Source organism: Calidris pugnax, unplaced genomic scaffold (assembly GCF_001431845.1).
Source record: "Calidris pugnax isolate Ruff unplaced genomic scaffold, ASM143184v1 scaffold70, whole genome shotgun sequence".
NCBI classification, from domain to species: Eukaryota; Metazoa; Chordata; class Aves; order Charadriiformes; family Scolopacidae; genus Calidris; species Calidris pugnax.
Window position 1 is genome coordinate 947653 of NW_015090862.1, and position 14788 is coordinate 962440.

General features: G+C 38.8%; 1 protein-coding gene across 1 annotated transcript in view; it reads left to right on the top strand.

The window, feature by feature from the left end:
* Positions 1-14788, top strand: part of SCAPER (S-phase cyclin A-associated protein in the ER) — a 183964-nt gene that overhangs the window by 85218 nt on the left and 83958 nt on the right. The window contains exon 23 of the mRNA XM_014944728.1: positions 6944-7070. Within this exon, the coding sequence (XP_014800214.1) occupies positions 6944-7070 (127 nt within the window). The remainder of the gene's footprint in view (positions 1-6943; positions 7071-14788) is intronic.

Sequence of the window (14788 nt, forward strand, 5' to 3'; positions counted from 1 at the left end):
AGGGCTCAAATGTTTGCAGGCTTCTTTGATATTGAGGAGATTGCAATGGGAGCTCAGGTATGAACTGACATTTAAGAAGGAAGGGAGGACTATCTGTGAGTCAACCAGACGTCCAGTTTATTAAAATTTGTTTACACAGTCCATTAAAAAATTGAAGGAAGATAAGGAAGGGTAATTTTATCTGTCCCTTTAAAGAACAAGAGAACAAGAAATTTCTTGGGGCAAGAGTGTTAGCCCAGATCATATCTGTTTATGTGGAAAAACACATTCTTAGTACAGGAAAATTAATAGAAAAACACCTTTTGAACAGAACTAAATTCAGGATCCTACTTAACTAAGAACAGTAGGAAGAGGAGTCAGCTGAAAGAAGTAGTAGATCTTCACTGAAATACTATTACATTGAGAAGCTATGAAAATAGAGCATTGCCTTTTTAGCCAGAACGTGGTGTACAGTGCTATGAGCTGATATTAACAGCTACTGTACCTGGCTGAGAGACAGCAAACTCTTGCCAAAACTAGGAGTCTTACCAGCTACCCTGCATATGCTCCTGGGAGATCTGCGAAGTTACTGAGAAAAGTCAAGTCACAGAATGAAATGGGTAAAACCTGAGAGTGCTAAATGTGCTCTTTGTGTCAAAACAAAGGCCAGTACTTTTTGTTTATTCCAAAGGAAGGTTTGAGGTATTCAGGTTGGAGTGGAACTATGCTAATGAACAGAAAATACTTTTTAGCTTAGTGGGCTGTGGAATTTAAAAATGAAAAGAGGTTTTTTTTTTTTTAATTCCATGTAAAATGTGACACAATTGGTAGATTTATTAATTTGCTTAACAGCAGCAAATGTGTTTTAGAATTAAATCGTTAAATATAACTTTCTCTTGTGCTTCCTTGCTTATGTCACATTTCTTTACTCCCTCCTCTCAAATTGATTGTGTCTTTGCAAACAACTAAAACCATTTATGGAATGCAATTTCTTATCTGATTTTAGTTCTTAGTCATGTTGTCAGTTGTTACAGAAGAAAGACAGAACCCAGAATTAGTCTTTGGCAGGTAAAAAGCCTTTTTAGATCACCTTTAAGATTAAGCCACCTTAATATTCTGAGACCACTGATTTCCTGCTGCAGCTGATGGATTGTTTCAGTAGTTCTTGTTAGTTCATGGTTTGCAGATTTATAAAACTTTTTGCACTAAGGAAGCACTGATCCAAGTGCTTTCTGAGCTTGACATTGGTAATACACTAATACCAATAAGCAGACAGGGTTTATTCTGCTTTGATAGATGTGGTATGTATGCCTTTTTTTGGTTTCAGAGTAGAGACTCCTGAGTGGGATTGTGAAAGGCTCTAAGTAGTTTTATTTTAGAAACAGGAGTTTTAGATGTCTGTAACACTTTTTTTTTGTTTTGTAAGAAAAAAGTGTCCCTTATTTAGGGGGGAGGGTGGCTGGGTGTAATTCCAACTACTGCCTTATTTGTTAGGTATTTTGCTCTCTGAACTCTTTCCATGTGACAAGTGGGACTTTTAAGGAAGAGGACTAGGGACATTCTCACCTGGGAGCAGCCAGGCTCTTGCTCCGTGGCCTCTCTCCACTCTGCATTGACTGGTTGGTCACTGGTGGCACTTAGGTCATTTTATAAATGCTGGTGGAAGGGACTTTTAAGGAAGAGGACTAGGGAGCAGCCAGGCTCTTGCTCCGTGGCCTCTCTCCACTCTGCATTGACTGGTTGGTCACTGGTGGCACTTAGGTCATTTTATAAATGCTGGTGGACTCTTGATGGATTTGTACTATTCATTTGTATTCTCTGGGAACTGATCTGTATATAATTTAGTGTCCAGTTTAATTCAGCCTGTCAAAAGGTGTGTCAGTGATGGCTCTTTCTGTTTGCAGCATTCTTGGGTGTCAGAGCACATTTTAAAAAGGGAAGGAAAACATTCACAAAATGATAGTGTTATTTACATCTACTTAGTATCTTCTAATCCAAAGGTGGTATATTTCAGTGTTAAAGCAATCTGCAGGTAGCAAAGTGTAATTGTCATCCTCTAACACAAGCAGGGAAAGTAAGGAAGTGAAAGATTGCCATATGCCTAAAGGGGGTTAGCAGGATTGCAGGAAAAAACCCACAAAACCTCTAATCTAATACTTTAACTAGTCTCTCCTCATGCAAGAAGGAATTGTTTTTCACGTATTCTTTGTTTACTTACCATCTTTTTAAAACCATATAAAAGGACATTTCAGATGGTATGGAAATGGGAACCACTATTATCCTGAAAGGGACTGCAGCACAAAAAGAGGAGAGTTAGGAAATGAAAAATTGTTTCCTGTAAGAGTCTGCTGGAGAAAAGATGGGAATGTAATGTGAAGTTTGTTCTTGCACAGCCCCCAAGTGAAATACCTTTAATAATAGAGTTCTTTCTTGTTTCCCTTATGGTGTATCAGTGCATTCACAGGATAAACTTATCTTCTAGGTTTTCTTGGTGGTGTAGGTTAGGGTCCAGTTAGGCCAGGTGTAAGATATTATACCAAAATACTGATTACTGGGAAAAAAATCAGACAATCTCTGCAGCTGGAAGTATTTGTGCAAAATTGAGTTTCCAAACAGTTACAATGAACTATAGAAGAGCTGAAGTGTAAATATATATTTGTGCAAAATTGATGTTCCAAACAGTTATATGAACTATAGAAGAGCTGAAGTGTAAATATAATAAAATAAAATTTGATTAAACTTTAAAAAAAAAAGATGAATACCTGTTTTATGATTGCATGGATGGTGGATTTCATCTTCAGAGAATGGCTAGAGCAGGCTAGAGCATTCTTACACAATTAAATTAAAAAAAAAAGATGAATACCTGTTTTAAGATTGGGTAGATGGTGGTTTTCATCTCCAGAAAATGGCTAGAGCAGGCTAGAGCATTCTTACCGGAATTCAAATAAATAAATTCAGTAAATAATCTTGGTAGGGATTTTTCATTATTTTTCAGCTAGCCTCGACTTCAAAAACTAAAGGTGTGTGGAGCTGCAGATTTAGATGTTTCCTATCTGTGAGTGTCAAGATGTAGAACGGTGTTTTCCATTTTGCACCCAGAGGGGTCAGAGTATACCACAGGTGCCACCATGTATAGTAATTTTACTGCAGGGGGTCAAACTGGAGGCAGCAGGGAGTAGTGCAGGGGCTGCACGTTGCTTTAAGAGGATCCAGCATAAGTCCCTGTTTTGGGCCGGGCAGGAGCTGCCACAGAGTTTCTCAGTTCTCCCTGGGCACAGGCTGCAGGGGGAAGAATCGGGGCTGTGTGTCCGGCTGGCGGCCGGCCACCCCCGGCAGGAACGTCCGGGAGGAGTAACTGCTCCTTCCACACAGGAACTGCACAGGATCCAGCGCCCTGCCCAGTCCCACCAACCCTTCCTTGCATGCGCTCAGTGTGTCGCCAAGAAATCATGGATTTGAATGTGGAAGTGCTGAAATACATTGATGTTACTATTTTCAGGCTTTTTTTTCTAGAGATGAAATGAGGCCTAAAAATACGGAGATCTTTTTCCTTTAGCTTATAAAATATATTAAACTTGCTAAAAATATTTAGCCCATGCTAAATAGAAATCCTTAATTCATACAATACTTTGGTTTAGTTTTGTTTGTATGTTTGCTGTATAGACGTCTAATATGAATATCCCTCATTTACCCATTTGCAGTGCAAGAAGATCAGATAACATTTGTATTTGCTGAACATACTATTTATTAAAGTTTACGTTATGGTAATGTGCCAAGACCAATCAGTGCCTTATGTCCTTTTTGATATTTCTTCTGCATTCTGAATTATCTGTTTGTGGGCAATACTAAAATCTTAATTAGTGAGGCATAAATAACTTTAGATAAAAAGATGTTAATGTTAACTTTCCCTTTTTATTTATCCCAGTAAATTTTCAGTTATTTATCGTTCCCTCTACAGCACAGTAAGCATTGGAGGAATGCAAATTGGGGGACAAAATGAAGATTAAATAATTGTTTGGATTTGGACTCAGCAGTATTTCCATATAGTCACTGGATCAGGTGTTGATACCATCCTCTATTAACATACAGTGCACACAAGGAGTGTACAAGGAGTCCAACACGTACAGAGAGTTCCCTCCTTCCAAATCTGCTCATAACAATGATAAATTCTATATCCAAGCACCAGTCATCTTGCATAGATTTCTAGTCCTTTGAAACAGTCCTAATATTATTCTTCTTTCTCTGACACTGCCAAGAAGTCAGTATAAAGAATGTTAAATTAAAATAATTTCTCCAAGGTTAACTCAGTGGGAGGAAAGAGTTTTTCTTTCCCTTCTCTTCCTCATGTGATCACATAACATACCTTACCTTTATTTGGCAGATCACCAACATATGGTAGGATATGAGGATGTAAGAGGTAATTCTTTAATGCAGTAGAACTGAAAATCTATTCTTCATGGTTTTTACTCTTATGATGTTGAACACGTACTTAGAAAGTTTGAATATTGGTAAAATTGTCCAGAAAGACTTTTAGAAGAAATAGGAAGCTAGGAGCTTTCCCTTGAGAGTTCATGTGTTGCACAGCTGGTTTTTTTTAAAACGGAGGATAGAAACTGAACATTTAACTTACGTAGCATCTTTATAGACTGAGGAGAAAGAAAGACAATTTGTCAACAGAAGTAACAATATAATATGATTGTTTTCTTTTTGAGTCCTTTTAATAAACCGTATACATTTTGTATGCTGATGCCTGAAGTAGATTAGGAAAGTCCCTTTCTTTAGCCTCTGTGGTTAATCCTGGTTGAATTCCATTCCTCTGATGTTAAAAGAAGCAAATGGAAACCCGTCTCGCTGTCTTCTCTCAGATGAAGTTACAATATAGTTTGGTGGGATTTTTCAGTGCTTTATATATGCTTTAATGGTGGGATTTGGTAGACGTTTTGAAGAGAAAAAGTCTTTATTTTTGCTTGATGCCTTAGGATATTGCCAAGGCAATACCATTCCCGAGCACATTCTGTGAGAATACCTGAAGTATTCTGCTTCGTGATCATCTTCCTGCCCTGCAGCAATTCCACTTTTCACTGGTGCTGCCTTATGCTCGGCAGAGTTAGTGGTCATCTGATTTACTGTCCAAGTCCTGCAGTTACTTGCATTTTAGCTTTTAATTTTCTTTCCCATTTTAGCTCGTGGATTACTGAGTTAGACAGAGGTTTCCTCCAACCTCATTTTCCACAGAGGAAATAGCAGTGCAGAAAATCTCATCAGGATGTAATCTCCCTTTATTTTTCTTGTCATAGAAAAATCCTGGCTGAGTATTAGTGGATTCAGCTGACCAGATGATAAGAAATCCAAGACACAAAATTCTGTAAATCATTTTTGTTTGTACTTTAGAAACACATATGTATTTTCAGAGTTTCTTGAAACCATTTAACAAACCTCGTAATTTTTTCAAAGAAAAGGTAGAGGAGTTCTTACTGTTTCTTACTGATAAGGTAGAAACTCTATTCTTGTCGCAAGTGAATATTCTGATTCTGCATTTTTTTAATACACATGACTATTGTGGTACATTCCCCAGATATTCTGTCTCTTTTCTTGCCTCTCAGGCTACTTAATGTAATTTTCTCTTTGCCATTACTCTGTGGTCATTTTGTGAATGCTTTCAGGCCCTTTTACCCTGATGATCTCCCATTTTATGGTAAGCATTGATACCCTTCCCCTATCTTTTCCGTCCTATATACCTGTGTTTGTTTCTAGTCACAACAGTTTTTCTCCCTTTCATCCTGCTCAGTTACCAGCTTCATCCAGTTTACCCTTTCCCTGTCTTTTCCTTCCTGTATAGCTGTGTTTTCCCTCTCATCCTGCTCAGTTACCAGCTTCATCCAGTTTCAGTACAGATTGTTCAATAGCTCCAACCAAAGGGTCACCAAACGCGGAGCCCGTTGGTAAGAGCAGCCAGCCACAGATATTAGGGCAATGGTAGACAAACACATGGCAAGTGCTGGATGATGCTTCCTCCCTACTTCTCTCAGCCTCCAGTTAAAGGGACTCTTCAGTGTTTGTATAATAGAATCACAGAATGGTTTGGGTGGAAGGAACCCTAAAGATGATCTTGTTCCAACCCCTCTGCCATCATCTGCCTTAAGGCATCTACATCTGAGCCAGTTCCTGACTTCACATTCAGGGCAAAGAAGGATACATGAAGAGTGTGTTTTGACTGTTTTCTTGTAGTCCTCGGGATGAGATGAGTGGTGCCTTGGAACGGGGTATTTCTGCTCGCTGCCTAGCAGGAGAGCATCGGCCAATAGCCCAGATGTACGTGTGTAAAATTGAAATGAATCCTAAGCCACGTGTGTCTGCATCTCTCCCACCTCTGCATTTTGGCTTCATTACTGACCTTCATTAATAACATGCCCTTTCTGAGGTAGTCTGCAAAGTCATTACTTTTCACTTATTCAAATAATCCTAAAGAGCCATTTCTTTTATGATGCCTATAAGAAATTAGCCAAGTCGTCTGCTGTTCTATTTCCCTTACTCATCTCATGAGTGAGCTGCTCAGCCAAGTGGGCGGAAAGGATTGAATGATGGAGGAAAAGGAGGATGAAACAGTGTTGAAAATGAAGACGGCAAAAACTAGCAGGAGAAACTAACTCTATTGAACAACAGCAGAAACAAACATGTAGCTAGTAAGGAAGCACCTTTGTGGGTGTGTTGTTCACACTATCTCTGTGCCATTTCCCTGCAAAAGGGGATAGTGAAATGTCATAGACACTGTAAGCTGACTGTATCTCCTTGCTGTGTTGTGTATTTTACATGCTGTTCATTATAGATAATAATACTTTTACACAGCTTTTGATGTTTGCTTTATTGAAATTCAGTTAGCAGAGTTTCTTTACGTAGATGAGAGTTTATATGATCAGGAGAGTTTTTGCTTTAATAGCTCTTTGTTTTCTGTTTAATGTTGAAGGTTACAGCGATTAGCAAAAGACCTCTTAAAGCACCTCCAAATGCAGGACAGCTGTTCGTTGGGGAACAACAAGGTTTCTTCTCTGGACAGGACTTTAGGAGAGATCTCGCGCATTCTGGAAAAAGAGGTATTGTGACTGTTATTGTATAACTTAAGGTTAGTCTATAAACTCTGTTGCCCTCAAATATCACCAGTTTGGATTTGGGGGTGTTTTAAACATGTATTGATGACCTCTGTGTAACAAGCAGTGTCTGCCATTATACTTTCCTGTGGTGGTTGCAGCTGTGAATGCTTTTATTTAGACATCAGATTTTCTATAGGCAGTTTTGCAGAAGTGCTGAAAACACACTTGGCTGATGCTAGATCATCTGGATAACGACAAGCTGTACTTCCACTGGGTTTTCATTAGGATTGTTTTTAACCTGGGCCATTTCATAGTGCGTACACAAACAGCTTTTACAGTACGGGGCAAAAGCAATTAGGAGAGAACAGAGTAAAGAACTGGGGGCAGCTTTGCTGTCACAGCCGCCGTCCTGTGGTGTTGTGGCTGAGTTTTGGAGGAGCACAAATCTGTTGGACTACAACAAAGCCTGTGTTTTTTGGGTAGGTCTTTGATGGGGGATGAAGGTATGCTGTTCAGATACGTGGGGTATTTCTCTGTTTTGATTTTTTTTTTTGAAGTGCTACGTTTGTAGAGCATGTTTTGGTTTATGGTACATGTTGGATTTTTTTAATTGATAGCATAGCATTTGCATCTTTTTAACTGTTTCATCATGGTCAGTCTCATGCCACAGTGCTTTTGTGTCTTGTAATGCATATTTTTGCTCCATTAGGACCACGGTATTTGAGTTTTCAGCTGGAACATAATGTTCTATTCTCTCTCTAACCATTAGAAAATACCTCTCTTTTATGTCTGTAATCAAGAAATCATGAAAATTATTTCTGAGAGAAACTATAATAAAATCTGAGGAGGGGGTTACGTCATTGTGGTTCAGAGTTGGTGTCTGTGAAGAAGAAAGCTCTGCTTGATGCTTTTCACAGCTTAGTCAATGTGGAACACAACTGCTAATATCATGTGCTTTTAAATACTAAATGCTGCCTGGGATGCGTAGGGTTCTGCCATGTATTCTGTTAGTTGCTTTGAGCTGCTGAGCAAGTTTAATTGCATTTTTGAAAGAGTTGTGACATTTTCAAATTTTGCAGTGCTTGTGTTAACAAATTAATTTTTCAATAATTACTTTCTTCAAAATCTAGAAATTGCATAGTTGCACGAAGACTATAAAAAGATTTATCTGTTTTGAAAGTTACCAAAATAATTATTGGAAACTGTTACTGGGAAGTGGCATTGTATCCAGTCTCTCATTAGTAGGTGTTTTCTGAGATGGTTTTAAATGAGACATGAATTGCAGCTAAATGTTAATCATTAATTGTTTGTAACGTTTTACCGCTTGTTGGGTCTGCAGTGGGGAAGTAAGAGATGAATTTGATAGTGTTAATAGGCACAAATTGTTGATTTGGATTTTTACCCCCAAAACATTACTCTGCCAATGAAGAAGTGTTATTATATCTGAGTGTCCTAATCAATAAGGTCAAGAAAGATTGATTTCAATAGCTGTCACTGTGTTTACGGCACAGATCGGACATAGTCATTTATAGAAGTGGATAGTAATTCTCTTGTTAACTTGCAAGTCAAGAAATCAGCAGACACATCTTACATGTCAATGGGCGGTGAAAAGAATCTTGATGGTGTCAGTCATCGACTGAGAGGAGGAGACTGACACTGTTAATTGAATTTCCCTGGAGAGCATAAAAATATACCATAATGTGGGGGGAGGAATGAGGGAGTGGGAACCACACAAGCTGTCAGTGTGTGTGAGCTGATAACATTGATTTACCCTTGCTAATGGCCTGGGTTGAATAAAGAATTGCCCTGAGGGAGGACAGAGTTCACTACAATAGATCCTCACCACTTACTAGAAATTCTTCAGGCTCAGAAGAAGTCGTGCAAAAGTATGGTAAAACAAAATTGATCCAAAAACCCCTCTTCTCAGTCTGTGAAACACTGGATTTTTCTTTTCTTAATAGTTTACACTGACTGAAAAATGTATTTATGCAGTTTCACCAGTAAAATAAAGATTTGTTTTACAAACCGTGAAATAAAATGCAGAACTGCTGTTAGTAAGTAAGAAAAATATATTCCATTAGGTTTCTCAGCAGAAGGAAGAGGTATTTCAGCTCATTAGAAATTCCATGACTGTATCAAATCAGCATTAAAGGGTGGGAGTGTATTCTTTATGCAAACTTGAATCACAAAAAAGCCCCATACGAGAGACTGGCAGCCCTGTCTCGCTGGGTTTTGCTTTCAGGTAGAATCCAATCAGACTAACAGTTCCTTTTGGACTTAGTCTTCACCTGTTGTGGGTTATAGTAATGACTAAGGCTTTTTCTCACTTTTGAACTTATTTTATTACGTGAGAGCATTGTAGGATGAGGCACAACTGTGTGATTATTGTGGTAAAGTTGTTTTTGTTTTGCCTGTCTTCCTCCTCTGCCGGACAGAAGCAGATTCTGCACTTGGGGCCAAGTGATTTCACCAATACAGCAAGAAGAGTTTGTTTCATGTAAACGAAAAGGTTTTTGGATTGGCTTATCCTCAAGATCGTCACATTGAGAAATCTGTCTCACAAACAAAGATACAGTTTAGCCACTGTAGGTTTTGAAGTCTTGTGTGTTTATTGTAGCACTTCACCTGCTCCTCATTCACACAGAGTTCACAGGCTGCTGCTGGTGCCCTGTGCAGCACAGCAAAATCACCAGCTTTCACTTGGAATCCAGTGTGTGATTTGAGTATTAATAACTGAAACAGGAGGTGCTTTGCTTTGCTTCCAGGGGCCGTTAGATCTCCAGACACAACTCTGTGTTGGCTTGCTTGGATGAGCCTCTACAACAGCTCGAAGTGTTGCACCCTGTGCCAGAAAAGTGTTTGTAAGCAAGCAAGTTGAAATGCAGGTTTTGAGCATCTGACGAGGAGTATGGCCATTAATTGCATACAGCCTGTGGTTCACATGTACTTTAATTAAATAAACATAAAAGGAACTAAAAAGACATGAACCACAATGTCGTTCCATCGAGCAGGAGGCACAAATGCGGACAGGGGTGTATATGCCTGGTACTCTGTCCCTGAGGTGTATCCACAACAGGTACTGCCAGGGTGCTGCTGTGGGTGTGCTCTGGGTCGTTGGAAGGCAGTCCTGGAGTTTTCTGCACAGTCTCTCATCCTTTCTGGCAGAAATCCTGGAAGGAAGTTGTATTCACTTTCACCTCTACTTTGTTTAAAAGTATATTTAAAAAAACAAGCACACACGCACAGACACAACAGCAAAATGCAAGCAATTATTACCAGAAAGCCCTGGCCTGGTGTTGGCTGAGTGTCATGTGGGACTCTTCAAGCTCTTAATAAGATCTGATAACGCTCAGTTTATGATCTCCCATGAATGGGCCTTTGATGCTAAAAGAAAAACTCATGTACCCTCTTAAGGAGCTGATGTTTGGAACTGCAGGACTAAAGCAGTTTTTCTGCCACAGTTCTTTTGATTTTATGCATGTTCATTCTTTGATGGGCCTGATTTTACACATCCATTACGGAGGGCAGCAGTGTGTTTCAGATGTGCAAGGGATGCCCGATTAACTGCTCAAGTTGAACTTGAGCACTCACAGAAACGTCCCGTAGTAGGGAATGCTGTCAGAAACCAGTATATTTAAGGCTGTATATCCTATTAGTGTGACTACAGATACAATTTTAAGCTGCTTATATATGCTTATATATCTTTTTTCCCCTCAATCTGTGGATGTGAGATATACTGATTAAAATACCAAGAGCTGCTTATGCTTCTATATCTTTTTTCCCCTCAATCTATGGATGTGAGATATACTGATTAAAATACCAAAACCATTTCTACTTCATAGACATTAGAGGTTACAGCGACTGAAGTGTGTAGATATTTCTAAGGCCGTGAACCTGACCTGGGTCAGAGGTTACTGCCTCTCGGGTAGTCATCCTAAAGGGCCATCACTTCCCTGAAGTTCTTCCTAAAATTTGGTTTTAGAGAGCTGGGGTTTTTTTTAGTCCAGGTTTTAGAAGTCCTACTGTTAAATGTTTAAAGTATTCTAGGTGGTTTTGGTAGTTGTGGGGTAGGCAGAGATAGCAGAAACTTATTCTGAGGAACGCGGCAGGATGCTGCCTTCAGTAAGGGCAGTGACACTCAGCTGAGGGCAGTAGCCTTTTCACCTGGCTCAGCTGCAGCGAAAACACTGCAGTTAAATCACTTTAGTTAAATTTGTACCATACTGACATCTAGACAAGCCCTTAATGTGTCTCCCTCCTGTCCTTCTGACCGAGAGTATGACACACAGGTTCAATATGATCATGAGGGGACCTCACGATTTTTGGAATCCAAATGCAGCACTTCATCTGCTTAACTGGAATTATTTTTATGTGATGTTTCTCATCAGACCACTGGTTTGAAGATCTTCATCAGAAGGCAAGTTAGAAGATTCCTTTAACTAAGCAATTTGATAGAGATCTTACAGCTGTGCTCCTCAGGAGTGGGGCTGCAGCCGCTGGGGAATTATAGAGGTTTTATAAATGTCCCAGCCCAAGCAAACGTTACAGCTGAGGCTCACACGTCCCTCACAAGGCACAAGATTTCACTGGTTCTGAGGTTCATAGAACTTCCTATGATTTTGTACAGTTTTGAGGGTAGCTGTGTCCCCACAGTGCTTACAGTTACTTACCAGCTCTCTTCATACAAATCTAAAAGTAGCTGCTTTTTGGTAGGCTAAATTTCACATTACTTGTTTTTATTACTAATTCAGAAGCATATTCTTACTGGAAACAGATTTCAAGGGGAAAAAATATGCTTCCTTGGAAAAGGTTTAATTCTGTAACTGAAAAATGTGTGATTCTGAGCTATTAATTGACTGTAGTGTTTTAATAAGGTTTTTTTTCAGAAAGTATCTCGATGCTCATGACTCTAAACCATGCTCTCTCAGGGACCATTAATGGTTTGTTTTGTGTTTGGCAATGTTTTCGGTTTTGGGATTTTTAGATAGATTTTTCAGCCTCCTGCTTCAGCAGTCGTGATGTCAGTTATTTACATTTCAGTAAAATGTTTGTCGTAGCTTTCAAATACACGGGGACTGTAGACAGACAGTGTTTATCCCATTGTAAAGACTGTCAGAAATGGCTGGCTTTAACAGCCCGGTCAGGCCTGGTATTTATGTTTTATTCTCTAAACTGTCAGGCCCGTGGGGATGGTGACCACAGCCAGCGTGAAGATTAATAGGCCGGTTTTTGGAAGGCACACTGGACTGCCTGGCCAGCATCTCCTGATTTCCACCCCCCCACACCCATCCCCACTAGTACAAACTCTGAATCATCAGAAACCGAAAGAATAAAATTTAAAAACTGTTGAAGAACTAAGGTATGGAACAAAAGCCACCTCAAACGGAACATGTGTAACACTAGTACAAACTCTGAATCATCGGAAACCGAAAGAATAAAATTTAAAAACTGTTGAAGAACTAAGGTATGGAACAAAAGCCACCTCAAACGGAACATGTGTAAGCTTTTGTACTGTTTATGATTAATTTCTTCAAAAGTCTCTACGGAGATTTAAAATTGCCCCGTGTGTGTATATGTGTGTGTATGTGTATATAAATATATATATGACATGTATATACAGACAAAATAGATTTTAGAAGCAAATACTCTATGCTATAAATACTCAATATTGTTACTTATTTAAGTATATTTAAGAATACAGTGGGACTTGTGATTCCCAAACTCTTACACGTTTAATTTTGGTGCTGCAAAAATTGGTGAAGCTGGCTGGAGCACATAGGTGGCTGCATGTTTCTGGTGTAGCAGAGTAGTGTAGCCATCAGAGAGGATTGAAAGACACTGGATATAACAGCTGGATTTTATTTTGAAGGATATAATTCTGGACCAACTGAAAGGCCATAATGATTTTAAGATTTTTTTTAAACTTGTTATTGATTATATTTGGACTGGATGTGACATTACGGCTGCACATAATCATTGTTGATTTGAGGATTAGACAAGATACTGTGATTTGATATCAAACTTTTGAAGGCAGTTTGAATTTGTAAGCTAAGCAAGTGTGACATAAATAAGTAGTGTATTTTATGCTAGATGATGTCACTGGAAAAATCAGACTAGCTTTAAAGCACCCATTCAATAGGTTGAGGTTTGGGGCTTCTATTTCATAATGGAAGAAAACTGACAAGAGTGAATTGGAAGCAGCAAATATTTAACCTAAATTTTGGCTAAAAATAATTGATCCAAGTTTAACTTCCGTTAATCAGCCAGACTCCTTAGAGGCAAGGTTGACCAGTGTCTCCAAAGAAAGCAGGAGTGTTAGCAGGCAGAGCAATGAGTAATATTTTCAAAATTAATAATTCTTGTATTTGGAGCATTAAAAGGTCAGCTGAGAATGAGATGGTGGCAAAAATCTGTGGTCCAAAAAAAAATAGTGATGATTTATTTTTTTCTACACAAAATTACTTTGGTTGGCTTTTATGTAGGAAAAGGAAGAGATGGAGAGAGGTAGACAATAATAGATGATTTTGGGAGTTGTGAATAGAATAGTAGCAGTAGCATTTCAGTAGCAGAGGTAGAGTCACTAGTTAGTTAAGCTGAAGTGTTAAGGGTAACTACTCCTCTAGAAGAAACCCAGCATAAAGTCTGATACATGATACATGAAGTCTGATACCTTGAGGGCTGCAGAGCACAGGAGGTGTCAGTTTATCTGTCACCCTCTTACTAAATCAGAAAAAAACATCATAGGGCATTGTATGTGGAAAAGGGTGAAAATTACTGTTTTAGTGAATTTACCTAAGTCGTGGGCTGGTGACTTTACCCAAATTATAGCCACATTGTCTATATTTTATGATCTTATGCATATACACACAGGTACGTTATCTGTGTATTTTTTAGCATGCTCAACCAATTATTGTGTACAGCCTCACTGATTCATTTCCCAGTCTGACTGAAGCTTTAAAAAGTTATTTATGTTTAAGCACTATTATAGTAATTAAAAGCTGGTCAAGATGCCAAACTTTTATAGGCTTTTGTATAGGCTTGTGAGGGAGAGGTGTTTGTGTTTTCCTTGTCAGGGTGGTTTCGGTGACGCAGCCTCTTGTTTTCTTGTTTACTGAGTATCTCCCATTTCTCCACTAGAGGACACTACTGGCAGAGACAACAGGGTGTCCTTTTAATCCTTAGAAGTAATAAATCCATTTAGAAGTCAAATTTTCTTTTTGGAAGAAAAATGCTTACGTAAGATTTTAATTTGGTTAATACTGATATGACTTTTAAGGCCAAAGGCATTGCCTGCTGAATTAATTTGCAGTTTAATTCTCAAAAGTTCTGTGCTTAGTTATGGCTATGTTTAAAACAGACTTTAAAATGTGGTTGATTTTTGGATTGGACAAACAGGGCCCAATTTTGTTCCATTTGAGTGCTCCTGTTGGAGTACTTGCCTTCGTCTCGCTGACGTCAGGTTCAGCCAATTCCGTGACACTTCACGTGCCAACGTGCTTAGAAATTACACAGCTTTTTTTTCCTACTGAGCTGCTTACAGCAAGCAGCGTGTCTCCTGGTTTCAGTGCATTAGGATGTTTATATAGGTGATCAGTATATATCCTGGCAAGGCTTAAATGTGCAATCACACAGAACGTTCTATAGGAAACAATAGAAGTACACACATACACAATAGTCTTTTTTTTTCCTTTTTTTTTTTTTTTTTTTTTTAGAAGAGCTGC